The following is a 24,147-nucleotide window of genomic DNA, read 5'->3' on the forward strand; positions in this document are numbered from 1 at the left end:
TAGGAGGGAAAATGAGAAGCGAGCCGCGCGATCGTTTTCCACTTTGTTGAAGCGAAAGAATCGCGGGTCGACGACGGGTTTGAGAAATTCCATTTCGAGGCTGTGATTGCGCCGTTAGAAATATGGCGGCCGGGCGAATTATTACGCGAGCGGTTACACTCTTTCGCTTTTACACGGGAAGGAAATTACGATCTTTTCTTTCTTCTCCTTCCCCTCCCCTTTTTTTTTTCCGGGGATCGAATAAAGTATAAGAGATGAAACGTTAGATTTCTTTTATCACGTTAAATTTATTATTCAAGACTTGGTGGTTAAACTCTTTTCGCTTTCGCTTGCGGGAAGGAAAAATGTACTCGACCTTTTTTTTTTCTTTTCTTCTTCTTTCATTCTTACTACGTAAAATTTATCATTCGAGATCATATTGTTTTGAGGTTGAAATTGCAAAAAAAAAAAAAAAGGAACGTTTATAATCTTAGATCTTCTTTATCTAGTTTCTTTTTCTAGAAGTTATGAATGAAATATATAAAAGAGAAGATATTTTTATTTCTTTTTCATTGGGTTAAATTTATTATTACTAGCGATACGAAATTCGAGGCTGAAATTAGTTGCAAAGCGTTTTTGTAAGCTTTCGAAAGCCGATCGAGGTAAAAGTCCACGTTTAAGAGGATTCAAAATTGCGCGGTGCACCGAAGTAGTTGCGAACATTTATTAGTCGGACAGCCGTTGTTTGACCAGCGGTATGCTTGAACTACGGTTCGCTTGCAGCGTGAAATTAATCGTACGAAACTATTCGCTTCTTTCCAACATTCTGTTTAATCGAAATATAGGAGTGGCGGACACGTTATCGATTCCCAATTTATATTCCCAAATTCTTCGAGATTAACAATTTCTAAACAAAATTAAAGGATGCACGTAACGTGTATCATCCATTGCTGTATAAAATCCATCTCACCCCTGCCAATAAAATAAAACCAGTCACCTATCATTATTAATCCATAAATTATTCCTTGATGACAAAATAACGAACTTTTGAAATCACAATCCACCATCCATTCCCTCCCAAAGTGAATTAACTTTCGATTTCGAGAAATCTATCGTTTAGCAAAATCTTTATCCTTACATCAAATATACGCATCTCCTGCATGTCGGTTACACGTGGCGAATACGGTGTCTCGAATCGTACAAAAATTCACGACAGGATGATTTGTAGATACAACGTAAATAACGCGAGTTCTCCCTCCTCCAGTGGCTTCGACCACACGCAGCAGTAACAATATGTACCCCTCTCCTCTCTCTCTCTCTCTCACCCACTTCACCCCTTTTTCTCGCTCTAACCGTCCCTCATCGGCCGAGCCGGGAAACCCCGCGGCGGAATTTGCATTTTTAAATTAACTTGCCTCTGTTTGCAGCTATCTCGGCGCGGCGCCGCCACCGTCGGCGGGTCCGGGCTTTACAATTTTATGCAACAACGCGCCCCGAGTGCCGCCCCGACACACGCCTCCCTCCACCTCCCTCTGTGCCCGTTCACCAACCCCTTCTCCCTTCCCCCGTTGCACACCTAACCCCCTCCCGCCTCTTGCCCTTGTCCGCAAAACCCGTCCCCGTCCGGGTGATCGATATTATTGTTATCGTTATCGTTCGAAAGCGAGTTGGAAGCGCGGCGGCCTCCGTTTCCCATTCACGTTACCGTTGCGGCCAATTACTTCTGACCACGACACCGACGGTTTTACCGGCGGGGGAGGTGGGAGGAGGTGGTATCGGTATCGGTATCGGTATCGGTATCGGTATCGGTATCGGTATCGGTATCGGTATCGAGAAAACGCAATATGCATGGAATCGGTTCGTTCGTCCCTGGTTTTTCGTTTCCGCTCGTTTTCTTCGTTCGCGGCCACGGGCCATCCCACCGTTTTTCCAATTTTCTTCCCTCCTTTTTCTTCCTCTCTCTCTCTCTCTCTCTCTCTCTCTCTCTCTCTCTCGTTTCGTTTTCGATCGTATACATGCATGGATATAGCGCATCGGGACGGGGTGCTTTATTGAATACAGAAACCGCGACGATTGGCTTCTTTTTTTCCATTAGACAGGAACTATGGGAGAGAAATTCCGCGATTCTATGGAACGGAAATTGAGCCTAACCGACGATAGATAGATAGATAGGCGAACTCTCGTAATCAAGGGGTGGGTTAACGGAGAAGTTGGTGTATTTTTCGGAGATTGAATTTGTCTCGTCGATAACAAAGTTTCGATGCAGAACCTCGACCGAGGCTGGAAAAATTAATTTTCGCGCGGGAGAATGTTAAAAGAAAATTTTAAGAAAATTACTTATTGTTTAATTCATTTATCTTGCTTTACTCGATGCAGAAATCGGAGAACGTATTAATATTAAAAAGAATCGAATCGTTCGAACAGAATTTACAGGAAAAATTTTATACTCGATTGTTATTCAATAATTATTGACGATGTTTCTATAAACAATTTCTGAAAAAAAATCCAAGAAGCTTCATTCTTCCTATTCCAAAAAAAAAGAAAAAAAAAAGAAACCACAAATCAAACGTAATAATCTCTCGTCCAACACTCGTCTTTAACGGAAATCGCATTAAAACCGTATTGGATTCCATGCGCGTGTACAAATTCCAATAAATCGCAATTCCACGCCGGAACATATCGCTCGTATTTACTCCACGAAACTCGAGCGGAGAGAAAACGAAATTGTCAGATGTGTGTCGCGAAGAATAGCCCTCCATCTTTGCGAGACATCGAACTCGAACGAAGGGGACGAAACGCCAGATTTTTCGCCGATTTTCGACGGCGCGACGCTGAGTGGCCACTTCACGAGACGCCGCTTATTCCTTCACAGGGGCAAGCTGCTTCGAAGGATGAGAGCGGATGCTCGTTGATCAAAAAAAAAAAAAAAAAAAAAAAAACATCCGTGGCGACGACTGGAACGAGAAAGAGAGGAATAAGGAGCGAACGAGGAGGACAGAGATTGCCGTAAAGTGCCATCTTCGCGTTATGCGAAGAGAGAAGATGGGGGAATGGGGGAAACATTTTTATCGCTCCGTCAAACGAATATCTATAGCTATAGAGAGGTGCAGACGAGGGAACGAACAAGCAGAAGCAGAAGGAGAACGGAGGGAAGAGAGTATAATAATTGAAAAGCCCGTGGTGGATTATGATCGTCGCTTTATTTCGCTGCCTCGAGAGACCGTTCTTCCCCATTATCTTCGCCCCTTTTCTTCGCCTTCTCTTCCTCCCTTACTTCTCTCTTCTTTGGTACAAGAAAAACGTGAGAAGGGAGGGAAGAAGGATGAAGAATATACACTATACAGAAAAAAAAAAAAGACGTAGAAAGAAGAAAAAGATCGTACGCAACAATGCTGGCGCATTGCCTGCCTCAACGCAACCCTTTAAACCGTGGCCGCTCTTTGAGGTCATTACACATTGGAAAAAAAAGCGAGTTAATGGGCGTCCTGGTTGCGTGGCATCGGAGGCAGGAAGGCACCGGAGGATCGAGGGGCAGGCAGCAGCCTGAAAGAAGGATAATAGAAAAAAGGAAGAGGAAGAGAAAGAAGAGGATCGACCGGTTGCCGATCGAACCATTGATTTATGGTGGCCGTATATTCCGTCGAAGGGAGAGAGAAAGAGAAAGAGAATGTCGGTATCGCGAGCTGTTAAACGGCGTACCCTTGCGGGACACGTACGGTTAACCCCTTTACCGAAACGGCCTCCGCCAACGGCGAGATTGCGTGTAGGAATCTTGTTAACCGAGCGGAGCCAGACCTATGATCCTGTCTACTTTCGATCTTACACGTGTTGCCGGTGTGTAGCCGTGGCCGGCTATCGATAATAGGTGAATTATCGTCCCGGCGAAAATACCCTATTTTCGTTCCTACACGGCTAGTTCCCAGCGCGATGTACAGCGATACAGCGATACAGCGAGTGGATGAATATCGTGGCACGAGGGTAACGGAGGCGAGGGAGGGGGGCACGTCGTGTAATACGGTGAGCGTATTGATAATCGAGACGATGCGGCCCGTGCTACGAACACCGTCTACAACAACCTTGAAGTTGTGCACTCCACGGCTCGACTCGATCGAATTAGGTGTATAATAGTCTGCCCTCTTCTTCGAGCTGATTAATATTAGACACCGTGGAAGAGGAGTTGGTGGGGATGGAGGAGTTCGATGGAATCAATTAGCAAAATATCGATGCGATTTTAGGTATTGGACATTTGTTAAAACGTGAGAATATATCCGTGGCGATTAAACTGATTATTATTAATTAGGCGAGTAATATTTTATAATAGTCAGAAATATATCGTTAACGTTGATTGAAAGATAAAAAAAAAGAGGGATAAAGTATTGTCGACAAGGAGAGGAATGGATCAAATTATATAACTCGAATATTTTTTAAAAAATAGATAGACACTCGATTCAATTTCGTTCCCTGCACCACTTTCGACAATTCGGCCGGAACGAGATCTTCTTCGCTTTACCGCTTCCGGTTGCACGGGGAATAGATATAGAAAACACGGCGCCTCCTCTCGACGTCCGGCTCTCGGGGACGATTATATTGTGAAATATATACGGAGATGTAATTACGGGGCGGTCGGAGAGAGAGCTCGGGTGGCCCTAGGCGGGGTTTTACGGCCGCCTCATTAAATTACGAACTAATTACCGGTCGGCGAATTATTAAAAAGCTTAGTCGGCCGTTAAACGTGCCGCGGAGTCGTAAAAGAGTGGCTGGCACACGGTGGAGCGCGTGTAAGTGCGTGCGTGTGCGCCACCCTCGAGGCTTGATAGCCTACCATCCGGCTCGAGAGGCCTCTGCCTATCCCTTAACTCCTCGCCAATGGGAAAAATTAATTTTCTCCAAACCGATGTTCTCCAACTTCTCGAGCCGTGGAATTCGGGGGAAGCCCCCCTCATTCTCGACCCGATCGATAACGTTGAAATGGGAGGGAGGAGGAGGGGGCGATAACATTGTTATTTAAAATGTGAGAAGTTTATTGGGGAGATTTCGATGCTTGAGAATGAAAATTGTTTATACCGAATATTGGATATTGGTGAACGAACATAGTCGCGATTACGAACGAATGTTTTTTAAAATATAAGATATAAGATTTATGGCTTTTAATGTATCGTATGAATAATATCTGCATAATACATGGAAATAACATTCGTCGTAACGATGTATTCGAAAGAAGGAAAAAAATTCGAAAATATAACAGCCTAGTCACCTGTTTACACAACATATTTCAAATATCCGAATTCTCGTTTCCATACGATAAACAAAACCTTCGAAACGAAGAACCGAAGGAGAAGAAACACGAGAAAGAAATTTACCTACTCTGGTCGAAAAGCGATTGAAAACGGAACGGAAACCGACCCATCCGGATCGATAACCGCCGCTTTCCTTCGAAACACCCATCCCCTCAACACACCAAAGTACAATATAAAGTTTCTCCATTTGCCAAGGTGGGGCAATTTCTACGCCCGTATGATCACCGCGTCGCATGATCGTTTGGAAACGTGGGATCGACTCCCAGCTTCGATTTATTCAACGGCGAAAATTCGAGAAAATCGTCTTCGACACGGTGTCCCGCCGGGGGATTGCGAATCGCGTTCCAGTTGTTCGACACGAGGCCTCGAAACGCGATCGTTTCGAGACGCGAGACGAATCGTTCGGATTATCCACGCCGCCCGCGGCGTATATGTACACACGCGCGGTTTCCAGTGTTTTGCGCCGCGAGATGGCGCTGTGGGGGGGAGAAAGTGAGAAAGAGAGAGAAGTTTCTTGCTTTGGAATTAAATTAACGCGCGGTCGCGCATGCGCGGTGGACGATGAATGGTGTTCGCGCGTAAATATCGGCGCGCACGGAGCGGAACGAAAGGTTGGCCGAACGAATCGATCGTAAAAGAGCGAAACGAAGCGATTTGCTGTCGCAGGGCACTGTTGAAATTACCCCTCGACCGCGCCTCCGAACGCTTGCAGACAAGCCGCCGGCCCTTCTACTTTCGCGCCGCTCAAAGATACACCCTTCTCGCCACGCTGAATCAATTTGAATTCTATTATTACCGCTATTGTTTCCGGCTCACTTTCCCTTGCTCGGATATTAACGCGCTTCGTATATACACACACAGGGTTGTGTTTGGACGAAGTAGAGAGGAGGAGATTTAAGTGCTGGCGAGTTATAGTTATGTTTCTATAAATATTTTCCAACTTACGAGATTGGTAATTTGTAAATGAGATCAGCTTTGTTTGAGAAACAAAGGAGGATTCGTTAACCTATGAGGTTAATAATAGTAGTAAGAGAGAGATAGAGAGAAAATGATTTGAATTAAAATAACTTGGATCCTTTTTTTTTTTATTTTGTTATAAAATTGATTTTAAAAAAGTGCTCTCGTTTCGCTTCGCGAGATTTTTAATCGTGTGAATTTATGTATTTAATTCAGGATTTAAAATTTAATTAATTAAAAAAAAAAAGAAGAAAAAAACACAAAGGTTCTGTATTACATTTTTAAACATCGGTATAGTTTTAGTTTTTTTTTTTTTTTTTTTAAGCGGAGACTATTGAATTATATGTATATTAATTATACGAGTTCATTACCCGCAAAAAAGCGAATGAAAATTGAATATAATTTATAGGGGTAGAAATTTAAACGCGTTCCCCGAGTTAAGACTGTTATAAATCATTTTCAGCGTAAGAGTTAATTTTATTTAACAGCTTTCAATTAACGTTTAACACTCAACGTGAATTATTGTTGTTACAAGTTTCAAGTTTAATTTATATTGAAAAATAAGATAGCCAGATCAAAGAAACTATCATTATCGAAAAGAAACAAAATAATATAAGAATTATTCGAGCCAAAAATTTATATCTTCTCTCTCCAATATCTCTCATAAACGCAAAATTGCTTAAATCCATTTACACGAAAATCAATTATAAATTACCACTAAACTCAGTTGTTCGTTACGAATTCCAAGATACCGTATAACGATGGTCAAATCGTGAACTCTTTAAGAGATAATTTACACGAAGATAACAATCCCCCTTCCCGAGTAAAAATATCTCGTAAAAACCGCAGTTACTTCCATTTCTTCGATTAACGAGAAAAGTGGCTATTAGTGGCTACGAGGCGGTCTCGCGTGGGTGGTGGTGGTGTTACAGTGATTTCCATAACAAATGTTCGCGCGGAACGTAGACGATGACAGCGTGATCAACGTGAATAGCGAATTTAACGAAGAAAGAGGGAAAGAGTGAGTCGAAAAAGAGAGAGAAAGAGAGAGGGAGGAGTGAAACGAGCGAGGCGAGTGTCGTTAAAGTAGCGCGATGTTTTTAATTAATTAATTCGCGGCAGCTTCTCCAGTAAATTTCCAACGTGATGCTTTGGTCGCGGGAAACGAGGGGTTGGATCCGAAACCATGCTCCTCCACGAGGGACGATACATATAAGGGAGACGTTAAAGGAAAAAAAGGACGGGGAACAAGGGAACGAAAGTGCGTTGCAAAGTATTTAAAAATACCAAGTACCCCCGACGGAGACGGATATTAAGACAGAAGAGTAAAATCGGAAGAGAGAGAGAGAGAGAGAGAGAGAGAGAATGAGAGAGGGTGGCGATGGTAGACAGGGCAACGACAACGTCGACGTCGACGGTGGCAGAAAGGAAGCAGAGTTTATGGGATTGAAACGCGGCAGGAAGCAAGGGAGGGGTTGGTTACGGAGGGAGAGACCGTTGGTACGGGGAACGTTTCAATTAGTAATTAAAACGTGCCGTGCTGCTACCTCTAACCCTCCTATCTCGACTTTACACAGTGGCTGGCTGCCTCTCTTATACTCGTCGTCATCGTGTTGCCACGGCCGCCATCTTGTAAATTAATTAATGCGTCCCTAACGAGATCAGAGGTGTCGGTAAGGCAGCAGGGATCGGCAGGGAACTACCCTGTCCGCCGAGAGGAAGAACAACCCCTGCCCTCGATGTTTCCGTTCTCGGGGATGAGCGGCGAGTCGTCTCAGTCACCCCGTGAGTAGGTACCGAGAACCACTTCTCTGTTCTTTCGCATCGGTAAACACCAAACGCGAACACGTGTTTCTCTTTACACTTGCACCGTGTTTGCTGGATAAATTCTTCACCTCGAGTGTTATGCACGATCCTTTGCCCCGAGGCTCGATTGTCGACTCGACCGAGACGATCGTTTAAACTTTTAGCGGAAAAAAAGTTTTCTGCGAAATTCCTTTCGAGACGGAGATGAAAGAAAAAGGAAAGCGGAGAGAAAGAAAAACTTTTCTCACTCTCAAGATCGCCACATCCTTCCTCCGTTGAAAAATTCTGAATCCGAATAATGGAATGTATCGTTATCAGTATCTACCCCTCTTAACTTATTTATTATTTCAATTAGAAACGATCCTAAACGGACGGAGGAGAGAGAATTTGTCTGTTCCGGGGTAGTCGGAGGGGGTGCAAAGGTCTCCAAAAAGGGAGAGGGAGACAAGAAAGAAAATAGGGTGTGCGATAGTTGGAGGCAATGTCGAAACTCAATGTCAGGATCTCTCGACCCTTTCAAACCCTTTCATCGGCACTTCACCCGCTTACATAATGCAGCCACTCTAATTAAAATAAATTACGCTCTCGCGTCAGTTCGCTCTTTTATCCGTCACGTCCCTCCTCCTCCTCCTCCTCCTCTCCCCCCCGTAACCCTCACGTGCGGCCGCTTTTTCCTTTTTTCTTTTTTTCCCTCCCCCATCCTCGTTCCGCCGCTTTTTTTGCACCGCACTTTCGACCACCAGATAGCGAGACACTACTGGCTAGGTAACCACCCCCATCCTCTTTCATCCCCGCTCTCGTTTATTTGCACTTTATTCGAGATTTAATTTACCGACCTCCGGTCGACAGCCTCGTTGGTGTGCGCTCGACTCTGTGATGGGATTAAAAAAAAAAAAAAAATGGAAAATCAGCGGGAGAAAGAGGAGGAGCGGAGAGGGCGAGGGTCAACAGTGAGGGTGAGTGAAGTCGTGGCGCGAACAAACTGGCAGAAAGAACGATCGCGTCAAAGAAAATGTTCACAGAGGATCGTGTACGAAAGGGGAAAATCGATAGACTGGTCCCCCTTCCCCATATTTCCTAACTATAATTTTTCGAATGCCGGCGAAAAATTGGAAATATTCCAAATCGAAGAACAAGAAGGAAAAAAGTTGTTAAGCTTCTACCGACGGTGTTCTCGATAGAACAATAGAAGCAAGCTTTTCGTAACGAAAAATCGATAATACTTGGCTTCCGCCCTTCTCACTTGTTCCGCCAATTAACGTTGAAAATATTCTCTTCTGTTTCGTAGATGATCGACATCGAAAAACGATTGAATTATCCGAGTCGTCCAACGATTCCAAACGCGACGCTGATAAAGGGAAAAGGGAAAGAATTCGCGAGCGGAGGAGGTTTCGATCGGCGAGGAAAAAAAATTCGCGCGACTTCCCTCTCTTCCCACGAGGGAAGAATATTCGCCGTCTCGCTGTCAGCTCGCTTCGCGAACGAATTAATGCGGCGCCGTTTCTCTCGAGCACTTTTCTCATTGGCATCGAGGACCCACTCGCTTTCGCGACAATTTGCCGCGAGCTACCAGGATCGGCCGTAAGTATCGTGAAATTCAATTAAGTTCGTGCTTGTGCAGCTTCTTCTCCCCTCTTCTTTCTCCGAACCGACGCTTCTCGCACCGGAGTGCTTCTCTCGTTTAAGGAAGGGGGGGAGAGAGAGGGGAAAAAAACGATAAATAAATATTCCTCGGTCGTTCCTCAATCGTTTTTCTCACCCTCTCTACACTTTCCTTTCATCATCCTCGTTTCTCTCTCTCTCTCTCTCTCTCTCGCACGCGAGAACAGTCGCCTCTCGGTGTTCCATGAATTGGTTATGAGCCGACACCTCGACCGAGAGAGGCGGCGGCTCAGACACGAGAAAAAGAAACAGACGTTTCGTGCTCTTTCCGCTCTCTTCACTCGAGATCTTCTCTCCGCCGATATCTTCCCCTTCTTCTTCTTCTTCCTCTTCTTCTTCTTCATCCATCCCACGGTTCTCGCGTACACTCTTGAGAAGGTTCGCGCGGAGAAATATTTTTCCGGATTGCGAGAGGGAACGAAGGAAGGGGAGAGGGAAAAGAGGTAGCGTGTCAGAGGATGGGAGAAGAAAAGCTTCTTCCGGGAAAACGGGAAGACAGAGCTTACCGGTGCACGAATAATAACGACTCGCATTCCCTCTTCCGCTCGTCGCCAGTTCTCGATTCGAGATACGGGAGCTTCTCTTTTCCTCGACCCTCTTATTTTTCTCCTCTACCACTCCCCCTCCCCCCGATACTCCGCTTTCCAGCTTTTCCTTATTTCTTCCCGCGACGATTCCACTAGACGTAGACGTGGAAGAACGACGAGCCCCTCTTGGTAGTCTTCGTATCGGGCGTCGGATCGGATCGCAGAGGGTAAGTGTAAGAAGGGTGGCGACAAAAAGAGGGTTCGAGACGGAATGGAGGGGCACGAGAGCGCAGCCAGGTAACTAGTTGGCGAGAGGAATGGCAGTTTTATCGTATGACACGCGAGCAACCAGGTATATAAATCCGAGCCGACGTGACAAAGTGGATCGATGGAAAACAAAGACGATGTTTTTCTTATTCTTTCAACGACAAAGGTTGCGTGTGTGTGTGTGTGTGTCTTGGCGGGTCGCTTCGAAGAATTTCAGATATGCAAAGAAGAGCGAACGATTGATTCTGCAATTTAATTTTTTTATTCTCCGTGAAATTTGAACAAATAATCTAAAGATTATTCCCTCTTAATTTATCGTTCTTTTCTTCTTACTTTTTTCAATATAATATATCGGTTTCCTGGTCACTTTCTATTCAAAAAAGTTAAAAGTTGTTGCGAAAGAATTGAGATTATTATCTCAACAATCACTACTTTTTTCCCGACATTATCGTTATTTAATAAAATAAATTTCTCAACCTTCCTTTTCGTTTAAGAGTTTACACAATTAAAGTTCCTTTCGAAATGAAAAATCAAACTGATCGTTAAATATTATTATTCTAAATTAAAAATCCACACCACGTATAAGAGGAAGCCCGTACAAACAGTATCGATATCGCGCGAATTTCTTCTCCTCCTTTCAATTTCATCCCCGCGAGTAACAAAAACGACACGGCCCCAACCCCCGAAAGCGGAGACTTTTTTTTTTTTTTTTTCCAAAGCGCTCTTCCGCGTCGCGTTCTCCCGTTTGTTTGCACACCGATCCCGCGGAGAGCATCTTGGTGCTCCCGCCGTTGCTCCCGGTTCCCAGGGGTTAATTTTAAATTGCGCCTCGCGCTGCTCGTAATCCCGGCTCCCGTCTCGTCGTCTACGAGGCTCGAGAGCAAACGTTTGCTCGCGCACCGGTAGGGTAGGGTGGAGGGAATTCACCGTGGATAAACAAACAAATATAAATTTCTATACGTCTCCCCAAACCGCCCCTCCGATTCTCTCGCCAGTCTTCTCTCACGTGGAAAGCCAAACAACCGCGATATATATATATATATATATCTATCTCGCTCCCTCCATCCTCTGCCCGCGCGTTTAAACGCGAGCATTTTGATCCCCCGTCCACCCCGACCCGGGATGAACCGGGTCGAAAACTACGCATTATTTGGAGTTCCAATTACGCGACACGCAAGCGAGCAGGAAAGACGCGGAGGTGCACGCGTCACGTATTCCGTTCCCCGGCATCCAAAGCGGATGGGTTGGGGGTGGAGAGAGAGAGAGAGAGAGAGAAAGGGAGAGGGAGAGGGAGAGGGAGGGTAAAAGGACCGGCGTACTGGCAATCAGTAACATTATACGACGCGACACGAGCCAACCACCCCATTAGCATTCATATTTCAATTTCATAGCCCTCGGGCTGGTGGTTGTACGGGATCCTGCGAGGCTGGGAGGGGCGCGGGCGGGGTGTGCAACGGAGATAAATACAAGTTCGATGGAAGGGAGAGCGTGAAAGGGAAATGGCGGGGGGGAGGGATGGGGGACAGGTAGCGAAAGAGGATTAGTGGGAGGGAGAGAGAGATGGGGGAGGAGCGATGAGAGGGATAGAGACGTGTGAACGGCGACGATGAAAGGGATGGAAAGAGAGAGAGAGAGATGAAATTGAGGTAGCGATGGGAATGATCCGCTCGCGTTTTTTGAATAAATGAATTATCGCGGAACAATGATGCAGATTCTGAGCGTGAAAAGTAAAAATTCTAAAATAATATATATATATATATATTTGTAAATTTCGAAAGAAATTATCATCATATCATTCCAAACGATGGAATGAGATATCTTGGAAATTTAATAAAAATTCAAATTCGCCGTTACGCGTTTAATATTAGAAGAATGTTGGATTAAAATTTCACAATTGCAGTAACAATCGAGAATATCCGAAAATCTAAGCCGAAGATCGTCGCTTGATTGAAAATTTCCGGAACGATATAATAGAATTAGTCCCATCGCTAGAATTCGTGCACATTATGAAAGCGTGGCGAGATTACGCGCTACCCCCCCAGAGACTCCCCTCCTCCACCTCCTCCCACCAGCAACAAGGAGAGAAAGAGTGAGAGCGAGAAACGAAGAGAGAGAGAGAGAGATAGAGTGGGGAGAAACACAAGCGAGAAACACAGGGAGGAGGGAGAGAGAGTTAATACCGATGGAAACCTATTACCATCTATCTCAATGCCGGTGTAATGGATGCGCAGCCCCAATTATCAATCCGTAATAATTGTGCATATTAAACGGACGCTAATTATCGGGCCGGCCGCGGGCCATGGGCCACAGGCATCGGCCGGCAAATTGCGCAAGTTATGCTGGGTGTGTACGCTGTTAAAACACGGCCACCCCCCTCCCCCTCCACTCCCTCGTAATGACGGCCGCGGAAAAGAGCCACGCCGAAAAGATAATTACGCTGGAAATCACTCGGTCACCGAATAATATAACGCGGATTGGCCCCCGCCTATCCAACGTGCATTTGAGTCATTTGCCACGGGGAGGGAGGGAAGAGGGAGGGAGGGAGGGAGGGGTGTTTTATAAAACGCTTTCATGTATTAATTAACGATCCGTTATTGACCGATTCCCGCGCGTTGAACGAGCGCGATATCCTTGTGCAATCGCGTTAGGCGCCCCCTCCCCCCCCCCCCCTCCTCCTGCGATTAATGCGTCGCGATAAATAATTTTTCGGCGGTGAAATTCTTTCGAAATTCGGATTTCGCGTTCGTGATTTCATCAGAGGGATATTTTTATTATCGTGATTTAATATTCGATATTTTAAGGTGTTGTGATGATTTGACGAAGTGTTAAAAATTTTAAAAAGTAATTTATCCATACGAAATATTGCGGGGGTTGATTAAGAAGGATAGGGAATAGGAATTGTTTTCAATTCTTTTCGAAATAAAATTTTGATGACGTTTCGCGCTCCGATTTTCAACCAGGGAAAAAGATACGATTGCTTCTTTTTCAAAGATCATTTCATCATCGGGCGACTTTTTTTTTGCGATCGACCGCGAAATGATCCTCCGGGTCACTCGAGAGATCGGAAGTGGAACGCGGAGGGGAAGAGGAGGAGGAGGAGGAGGAGGAGGAGGAGAGAACACGCTGGCTCCCTAAGCGGTCTTCTTCCCCTCTCGAGTCTTTTTTGCCAGCCCGGAGCGCTTTTAATAAACGCGCGCCGCGCCCACTAGTCGCTTTATGCTATCAAAGGTGGGGTAAAGGGCGTGCGTGGAGGAGTGAAAGGGGGTAAAAAGGGCAGAGAGGAAAGAAGGAGAGGGGAGAGTGGATAACGGCGGAGAGAAGAACGGGGATGCATTTGACGACGAGCTTTTTACAGCCCTGTGTTCAGGCTTTTACGTCCATTTCAGGTTTCCTCCTCCTCCTCCTCCTCCTCCTCCTCCTCCTCTTCCACCGGCTGATCCGCAACCTTCTCTTTCTTCTTTCCACCTTTTATTCACCTCTTCTCTCCCCCTCTAAACCCCCTCCCCCCTCTTGTCTACCTCTTTCACCCCATTTGTTCACCTCATCTCCCTTCTGTGTTCGGCCAGTTTCTTCCTTCGTCTCGGGCCGCCCCTGATTTTATTTGTTCCCCAGGTATTCCCTTTCAACTGCTCGCTCGTTTGCTTGCTTGCTCGCTTGCTCACGCACACGACATCAAATGCACTCCACGACGATGCTCTAATTTCTTTTACGAGATGAAATTCGACGCGGTTCTAGTCCAGTTCTTCCTCACCCTGGCCAAAATCTCCCACTTCCGTTCCCCTTCCATGAGCGAGGAAGAGGGAAAGGGATACGTATACGCATACACACACACGATCAACGGGGCGCGATACTTTTTTTTTTTTTTTCTTTTTTTTTTTTTTCGAGAACAGAGGCCACGCGACCCATAAAAGCCGGGAAACGGTCGGATTTTACGATGAAACGTATCCGTTTTCCCCTCCATCGGGGGGAAACGAGGGTAAAACGAACCGATACGCGCCCCTCCACCCCGCCTCTCGAAATTCGATCGAGCGTCGTTCATTCGCAGATTGTAATTGCGAATCTGTTTAATTCCCCGATCCCCTATCGGACCTCGGTTGGAAATAAATTCATAGATTCGTTTGTTTTAACGAACGAAACCGGGAGAGGGTGGAAAATGGTAGGATTCGATGGGAATAGAACGAGTTTATTTGCCACGGCGTGTGTGTGTGTGTGCGTATACACGCGTGTACACGCAACGAGTAAATTGGTCATGAATTAGAAGTTGTATCGGTTAATGGTAAACGTGTGGTTGATTTGAGGGGAAAAGTTGTACTATATAAATATATATGTATATATCGAATTTTTTGCCGAGAGTTGAATTTTTGAAATTAATTGGATCGAGCCTGTATTATTTCCCTGATACGAGGGGTTAAAATAATTGCGATGGCTGGTCGTTGGATTTTTGTTATTTGGAGAAACTTTTAACATGGTAATAGTGATCGATGGATACGTAAATAATTTCGTTCCATTTAGTTTATACGTATCGAGATCGAGGTGAAATAATCCGTATAAAATTTGAAATTGAAAGTTTCAGAAGAATTAATCGACTCCATATTCAAATTTTAAACTTGAACGTTGCAAATTTTTAAGTAAATTTTTACTTACGTTCTCTGAAATTTTGAAATCCACTATTTTTCACCAAGAATTTAATTCCAATTCAAATGTTTATAACCATCTTCAAATTTGTATAAAAAAAAAAAAGATTAGTTGGAAATTTTGCGACTTGGAAAAATTTTTAGAAAAATTTCTACTGAGAGAGAAGCTGCTCTCCCTTTGCACAATTTTTCGTGTACAGTCGCGTGGCGTTTAAGCGGAAAACGCGAGACGGAAATGGAGGGATAGCTGCAGGGATTAAACGCTTATCGGTGCACGTGTTGGCTGCACTCGCTTCTTGGAAAGGGTGAATCTGTCGCGAGGAGAAGTTCATCGCCTTCTCGATAGGATTATCGTCTCGGTCGGAATCGAAATTCGTCGTGTTCGAGGCGGATCGCTGGGAATCCCGACATCCCGTGCAACGATATTGCTATTTACGATGGAACGCCGGGGCGAATAACCATATTCGTTGTTAATAGACTGTTATCGATTGCCCATTCGGCTGAACCGCGATTGCACCGTTTCTCTATCGAATAAATTGTTTGATACTCACATGCCTCTCCTCGGCCGGATTAAGACCTGCAACACATGAAACGGATACACACAGTTAATGGATACAATTTGATTTATTCTCAATTCTTTTTTGCATTTGATCGATTGAGGAGAAAGTATATATATAAAACTAAGTTTCGATTAATCATTGAATATTTTTATAATTAATTTAATTCTAATCTATTAATATTGAATAATTCATTATCAATGAATCATTTTTAAAAACATGCGCGTTCAAAAAGTTCAAAGAATATTTTTTTTACCAAGAAGATATTTGCAATTCATCCGTAAAAGTAATATTACGCGATATTTTTGATCCCAAATAATAATTAGGAAATTTAAAGAGCATCAGAGTTTTCCTATACATGGATAAAATGTTATACAGTTTACAAAGTTTGCGTTAAACTTCATCGGAACACGAGACTTAAGAAATAACCGTCGAGCGAATAAACATTTTATCATGAAATATGGTGCGCCTTAACTATCCCCTCGAGAAGAAGCTGTTCGAGGAATCCATATTAAACGCAGTGAACAGCGTCACGAAGCATTTAATCAAGAACGTGTCGAGCAAGCATCGTCTCATACTACTATTTCCTCTCAAGCTGAACAACTCATTTAACGCACAGATATCATATTTAGTCTCGCCTCCTTGCCACCTCGAAACAACGATAAATATTATCCTCGTATTAAAGATAGAAAAAGGAAGAATGAAAAGAAGATAACCATAACCTTTTAATAATCGTTAAAAATAATGTCGTTAAACCATATTATTAGCCTGCATTCGATCGCGCAAAATTGGCCAATTATCGAGAGAAGCATTAATTACGAGAAATTGATGGGAAATAAATTTTTTTCCGAATAGCAGGCGATCATTTCACATTTTTCTTCGATATAAAAATATCATTTTGCGCTTGAAACGACGCGTGATATTTTACATAATTGAAGACCGCGGTTTTTACCGATTTTCTATTTTTCGCTTGATTCTAAGTGCGATCCTTCGTAACGCAGTTACACAATTCTTCGTAATTTTTTAAACTTAAAAAAAACTTGATAAGATTCCTCTAGATGCGAACGATACGAACCAAGGAAATAATTTAATAATAAATAATCGTTAACAAATTGTTTTAAAAAAAATATTGCTTAACCGTTCCTCGAAACGAAACTTTCCATCGATTTTCCAAATATATTTAACCCGATACGATTTTAACAACGCTTAGTCGGACAGAACAGATCTAAAAAAACAGTTTTTAAAAATTAATTATCGTACTCGAGAATGTTTCTCAAGAAAGAACATTCGTTCCGATCCCACACTCCTCTCCTCAAGAAGACACTCCAAGCATCGTTCTCTGCCCGTTCAAGACCTATTCCGTATTTCCCGGAAAATTGAACCTTCGCCATGTTTTTCCATGATTATTGCGGAACCAACTCCGGCGGTATGCCGGTAGAATCTTTTCCCGCGAGATAAAAGGAAAAAGGTGGCAGAACGTATAGTAAGAGAGAAGGTAGGCTTGGCTCCTCTCCTCGAGAATTTCCGAGAAGGGATGTCGAGGATGAGGAGGAAGAGGAAGAAGAAGAAGAAGAAAAAGAAGAGGTCGATCCGCTAGAAGAGAGAGAGAGAAAGGCTTTGTCCTCGAGAAACCCGGCTTCTTCTTCATAGTTTGCCCTCGCTCGATTTCTTCCCCCAAACCTTCCCCTCCCTCCTCTTCATCTTTTCTCGTCTCTTTATACTTTTCGTGGGTACACTTTGTCTCGTCAGGAAATACCTTAACGATACTATTCTTCGCCTGTTGTTACCCATCCTACGACAAGGCGTGCACATCGCACAACGAGCCGTTTCTCGAACACGGTTAACCACGTCTTCTTTATCTTTTGTTCTTTTTATTGATGCGTTAGTAGAGGATAGAGGATATTCGATAAAATAAAAAAAAAAAACGTGTCGAGTATTGAACGATATCGTGGGAATTTTGAATGTGACTCGAGGAGTGTTCTCGACAAGAAGAATTAGAATTTTGATATATTTGTCTTTCGGATAGAAAGTCGCGTTTAATCGTCTGGATATTTGATATTTGATATCCTTGCAACGTTGAGCTCATTTCTAATTTATTCAAAAATCCAGAATTTTATCTCTAGTTAATTATCAAAAATATATTTTCATGCAACAACAACAATAATAATAATAATAATATAAGTTATTCACGAGCAAGATTTCTCTCGTTAAATGTATCTAAAAATACTATACGAAAGAGTATAAATAGAGAAACCTTTCTTCTTTTTTTGAACATTTGTTGTTTCTATACTCATCACACTAATGATACATCGAGCGTTGGATGTCGAGTGATTATAGTGTTTCAACGGTCAATGATAATCGTTAAAAACTTGAAATCAGCCAGTGTAACATAACATAAGTACTCCACTTTCTCATTGGAACTCTTTGTAATTGTAATTTTGAGGAACATATATTCGATGTTATTTCACGCGCATTGATTGCAGAAACAGCAGAAATCTCTACTCGGATACTGTTTTCATTTTCGCACAAACGCCGATCATTAATTCCTGTTTTGCCAAGTTTGCTATCTAATCCATCTAATCGATCTCCCCAATCTTTCGAACGTCTAAACGCGTATGTAACAACACGTTGTTCGCTGCCTTTTTCTGCTTACTTTTAACCATTAAGCGCTTACATCAGTTATTTTTCTTGCAGCATATCTTGCGTTGCAACCGTAGCTTTCTACGCTGCTAAATTAACGCTCGTAACCATATTCGTTTTAATCGTTCTTGCTCAAGCCCATAAGTATCAAACTCTATAGAAATATAATCTACCAAGTTTCTTCGATGTGATTTCGCAAAAACATTAACAGTTCATTAAACAATTATTCGAGATTATTATTTTTCAATTATTTTTACCTCAAGTGACAGTTGCTCTTAAACTCAAAACTCAAAAAGCATTGCGTGAGAGAGGTCAAAAAATGAAGGTAGAATATAGCTATGTTTTTTCTTATTAATATATATATATATAATAACTTATTAATATTTATAAGATATTTAAATTATTAGATAATTAACTTATTTATTTTAAAAGCCATGAAACAAAATATATATTATGATTATTCTTATAATGATTTAAAATATCTGAATAATTAAAATTTAGCTTTATTCAATCGACGAGAAAATGGAATTCCGATTCGATCCACGAGTACAGAAAGAAATTTCAACGATCTATTCGCGATTAATTTCCTGTAATTTAATGATCATTTCTCAAATAGCGAAAAATCAAAATTATCCTCTCAAAAAGATCTCTCTCCTCTCGCACTCTCCATTTTTATCCTCGCGCGAGAAATCACTCTCCCGTCCAAAGATTAAAATTACAATCATCCAAAGTACGGTGTAATTTTCATTTCTCGCAAAATGTTACGTTCGCTGGCACGCAGCCGGTTGAAAGCCCCGACAATTCACCAAAACACCTATGCGCGCGGGACAACAAGACATCCCCACCGCGACAAAACACGGTCAAAGAACGAATTAACGTTATATACCGCAGGCAGCAACGCTTAAAACGGCCGGCGGTATCGTCGACGAGAGCGACAAGAAATAACCCCGACTGGATATATACCCTTCTCCCTCCCTCCCGACAAAGGAACTGAGAAACGCGGGGACGAGGAGCAGGCAAACGGAAAAACCCGACGCCATAAAGTTTCCGGAGGGAGGCGAACCCCCTCCGCCACTTGTATAAAGGATAAAGTAATCTCTCTCTCTCTCTCTCTCTCTCTCTCTCTCTCTCTCTCTCTCTCTCTCTCTCGCTCTCTCTCTCTATCTCTATCCCTCTCTCTTTCTCGAGAGAGCAAGACGTCACTCGCGCGGGTTCTTGCACGCCGATAAAACGTATCCGCGAGGGTCGACTCCGTCGTGTGTTTTATGGTCGGGCAAATTAAGGAGAAGCGCCGTTTGCGCGCTGGCAAAAGGATCCACCACCCCTCGTGGCCATTACGGAGTTGTGTTGGGGGGTGGCGGAGCGCGAACGGAAAAGGGGTCGTGAATTTTCTGGCCCGTGGACCGCATCCAACTCTCTCTCTCTTTCTGTCGAGCAAGGGGGTGAGTAAGTAAGGGAGGAGGAGGGGAGGAGCAAAAACGAAAGAGCATTTTCGACGACGCTCTCAGAGTCGCGGACTGTGTTATCCTTCTCTCCTCTCTTCGTCCTGTTTTCGAGGCGAGAGGACAACTCGGCTTCTTTCACCCTTTTCTTCACCCCATTTGCTGGCCACCTGGAAAAACCGGACGCGGAAAACGGCGCGAGTGATTCTCTGGTAAAAACGAAGGAGGCGCTCGGCGGGAAACCGAGATGGCGCGCGCGTCCACTTTTGGCGCCGCCATTGGGAGGAGAGCGGGAAAATTGCAGCGAGAAGAGGAGAGGAAAAGGTTAGAAAAGGGTAAGGAGAGAGAGAGAGAGAGGGACGTGTATTATTGCGAAGTTGGCAGGGGATCGGAAATTCGATTCGGTTCCGATCGGTTTTTCTACCCTTTCGGCGAGAATTTATTTATTATAGAACGGATTGGAACTATTGATGCACGATCGAAATTCGAATCTTTGGTTCGACGAACAAATTCTTCCAAAGAAATATTAACATTCTATGTAACGCAAGGAATCGATTTTAACGATCCGATCTCGACTTAAACTTAAACTTGTTCGTCGATGATCGAAGAGGATCGAGAAGGAGAGGAAGAAAGAAGGAAAGAGGAAAAGGAACGACAGAAAGGAGGACGATATCCGGATACGAATTACGAGGGGATGAATTACGTCGCGCACGAAGGGAGGAGGCCACGATCTCTCTCTCTCTCTCTCTCTCTCTCTCTCTCTCTCTCTCTCTCTCTCTCTCTCTCTGGGGGACCATTACTCGGCCAAGTATCTCCGCGATGAAATGGTAATGCGAGCGATACCGGTTTCTAATCGTCTGTGAAAGAGGTCTTCTACCCGCGTTCTGGTAAATCGTTTCGCGAGCGAGCGGGCAAGAAGAATCGGATGAATGGGCAGATATCGCTACTCTTACTATTACTACTACTACTACTACTACTACTACTACTTAGTTAGGAGTCGTTCGACGGGGGAGGGGGAGAGGAGAATCGGGGCAAGTCGGTGGAAAGACTTGGAAGGGGGGGAAAGATGAGGTAGGGGCGAGAAAATGGACGGAAGGTGGGAGGATGAAACGATAACGGCCCTGCTGGAAACAATTCGCTCGGGGGCAATGTTCCGGAAAGGAGGGAAGAAGTTTCAGTTGCCGCGACAGAAATAGTGGCCCATTACGGTTCCTTGCCTCCGCTCTCAGTGACGTTTCAAAAGGGTGTCGACGAGATGGGGGGAGAGAGGGAAAGGCGAGACAGTGATTTCAAATGTCGCGGTTTGTTCCCGCAGGATCGTATCGAAAGAACGTGGCACCCACGTGTGGTGGAACGATTCAACGATTCGGGATTCTTGTTTCATTTCCTTGCATTCGGGAAGAATGGAGCAAGTCTTTCGAGGATTGGAGAGAAAAAAAAAAAAGGAAGTCTTCGTATTCTACCAGTAGCTGTGAATAAAAATCTTCTCAAGAGCTTTACCCTTCGTTTCCCTAAACAGAAAACCTACGAGCCAAAGAAGTTCTCCATTTTCACGGTTGGCGAGCAAACTGCAACTCCATTAAGCGTGCACAGTTTCCGGTCGAGTTCCAACACAACCACGCACAAAAAGGGAAAGAAACGAGTATCAAAAAAGAAGAAGAGGAGGAAGAAGAAAATAAAGGGAAGACGTCGTTACGCTGCACGTTGCGACGATTATAGCGGGGAACAGTCGATCACTGTGGCGCAATTTTCAAACGGGCATCGAGGGGATTGGCTGCTGCTCTGAGATGCCAGAGATCGCGGTGCAAACTCTCGCGGTAGCGAAGAGCCAACGCTCAAGAAAACGCGAAACAGCAACGTGGAACAACTGGCCGGAGGAGAAAGAGGGAGAGGGTTATTCTCGGGCCGCGGTAACATAGTTAGGCGAGAGTGTAGATATTGCACGGCAACTACTCGGGAAGAGTAGTGAGTGGAGGGGAAGGGAGGGTGGTACGAGGGGGAAGAGAAAGAGAAGTAGAGTGAGCAAGAAGGGAAAGGGAGGAGATGAGAGGAACAGACTGAGGGGCGCGAAGGTTTAGAAGAGCCATCTAAAGGTGGATGGAACGAAAGAGGGGAAGAGTCGGAAGTACTCTCGTGTCAAGAGGAGATTCTGAGTGCTCTTCTGAGAGACGACCATGCACAGCGCGCGAGAAAGAGATATATATATATATATATCACACNACACACACATAGAAAGAGGAGGTTCGACGAAACATAAGGGACGGGAAGGAGAGGGTTTGCACGTACGAGCGCGCGAGCACGTGTGCGTCGTACGCGTGTGTACGAGAGTGGTGTGTTTACGAGAGTGTGCGCGAGAGAGATAGGAGAGTCACTCGAAGCCCTCGCGACTTTGTCAGCGCTACACGGGTCCTAAGTGCGAACGTTCTTGCACTCGTGTGTCGTCCCAAGGAGAGAGAGACGAGGACGCGCCGCCTGCACAAGTGGATCTTCGAGGTCAAGATCGAGGGTTCCGCGAGTTTCAGGCTTAAGCACGATCGTTTGCGTCACCGTTCTATTGCGGCCCGCTTGAAATATCCTCTCCTCCTCCTCCTCCTCCTCCTCATCCTCCTGTGTCACACGTTTCTATTGTCATCATCCCTCTCTCTCACCTCTCTCTTGTGCGACTACCTTGCGTTTCACCCTTACAGTGTCGCGTTACTATCAATTTTCTCGACACACGCTTTCACAATGGCGAACGATCGAATTTCGACGAGTTATTAATTCCTTTGATATCCCGGAGATTGATACTATAATTTTCTCTTTAAATAAGATAGTGAGTGAAATTCATGGTATTTCGATAAACAGCGAGAGTGTGTGCGAAAGTTACATTGTGCAACGTGGTCGGTATATCGTGCGGTAAGTTAAATATATGTACGTGTGTATGTTAAACAAGTTTAGCCTTTTGCTTGCCGAGTCAGTCGTGTATGAATTTACACGCTCGAGATAGGAAGTGAACACACTTGATGAATAATACTTTGGAAAATAAATGTCACGGGACGATGTTATTGACCGAACAAAGGTGGGTCACCGATTCAATAACCGCGACTGAACAATGTATATATACATATATATGTATATATACAAAGTTTAATATAAAAAGTTTCGAAGTTAAAATTGAAAAAATTCGGGAAAAAGAAAAGATTCTTGCTAACATTTTTAACGTAAATTAACGTCATTAACGCGTTCGATGGAAAAATCTAAAGCGACGGGTATTAATTTTTGACGAGTAGAAAGAAACAATATATATATATATCAATCATCCAAGACACTCTCTCATTCGGCACTAAAATTAAAAATTTATTTAAAAAAGACCGATTTATATGTCAAACTTGGAACTTTATTCTTTTCGAAAATCGGAGATTGAACAACGCCACGGGAGAATTTTGATTATTGGCACAGTTATCGAAGCCGCGGTTTCGAAACTTTGCCCTCCCCCCCTCCCTCCTTATCCCCCTTAAAACTTGGAAAACAGCTTCGTTTGCTCGGTCGTGGTAATCGAACGGAATGCAAAGCGAGAATCGTCTCATGAGGATCCGGTTGCAAACGCTTCCCATAAGAGGCCGGAGATAAGAGGGACAGGTAGAAAAACAAGGGGCCGGATTGCAAGAGAAACACGATCGACCGAAACGGGCGTTATTTCTTCGAAACTCGGTTGCAACTTGGCGTTCGATACGCAAAATATTCGTCGGGGGAGGGGGAGGGGGGAGAAAAGATGCTGACCGCGCGAAAACGAAAGCGAGACACCGGAGATCAGCGGCTTTTGTAAATCGAATATCCCCCCCCCTCCCCTCCCCTCTCCTTTTGCTCGACAACGCGGTCGTGCTCGGTGTCGGAATACTAGGTGTTTTCTTCTCGTCGAGAGAACAGGTGGCATTTTTTTTTCTTTTTTTTTTTTTTTACGTACGCTGCGAACGGAGCGGTTTCTCGTTTCTTCGAAAATAAACGAGAATAAATTACAATTTTACGAGAATAATTCGTTTTAAGATACGGATAAAGGAATATATATAATTTATCTCGTGGAGACGTTATTACGAATAATTTTGCTTTTCTTTTTCTTTTTAACCGTGGTTAATAAATTACGTTGATAATGTCATCAAAAATATCGTCTTGGAAAACGTTCATTATCGATCTCTGTTTGTTTCTAGCGTAATAGGAAAAATTCAACTGTAGGGTGTAGTAGTGGAGAGGCTGACGAGGAAGAAAACTTGACTAACGGCTGATCATTGTCTGTGGAGTTGATTGTTCTTTGTAACCGTTGCGAAACAGTTTTATGGGATGGGTCGTGCGACTTAGAGAATTATTTATCCTTTTTTTTTTCTTTTTTCTTTTTTTTTTTTTTT

General features: G+C 43.9%; 1 protein-coding gene across 3 annotated transcripts in view; it reads right to left on the bottom strand.

The window, feature by feature from the left end:
* Positions 1–24,147, bottom strand: part of LOC122719331 (protein groucho-like) — a 126,426-nt gene that overhangs the window by 12,561 nt on the left and 89,718 nt on the right. For all 3 annotated transcript variants that reach the window (XM_043945056.1, XM_043945057.1, XM_043945055.1), the window contains one exon: positions 15,681–15,706. In XM_043945056.1, coding sequence (XP_043800991.1) covers positions 15,681–15,706 — 26 coding nt within the window. The remainder of the gene's footprint in view (positions 1–15,680; positions 15,707–24,147) is intronic.

Source organism: Apis laboriosa, unplaced genomic scaffold, assembly GCF_014066325.1.
Source record: "Apis laboriosa isolate Shangri-la unplaced genomic scaffold, ASM1406632v1 scaffold74_cov149, whole genome shotgun sequence".
NCBI lineage: Eukaryota > Metazoa > Arthropoda > Insecta > Hymenoptera > Apidae > Apis > Apis laboriosa.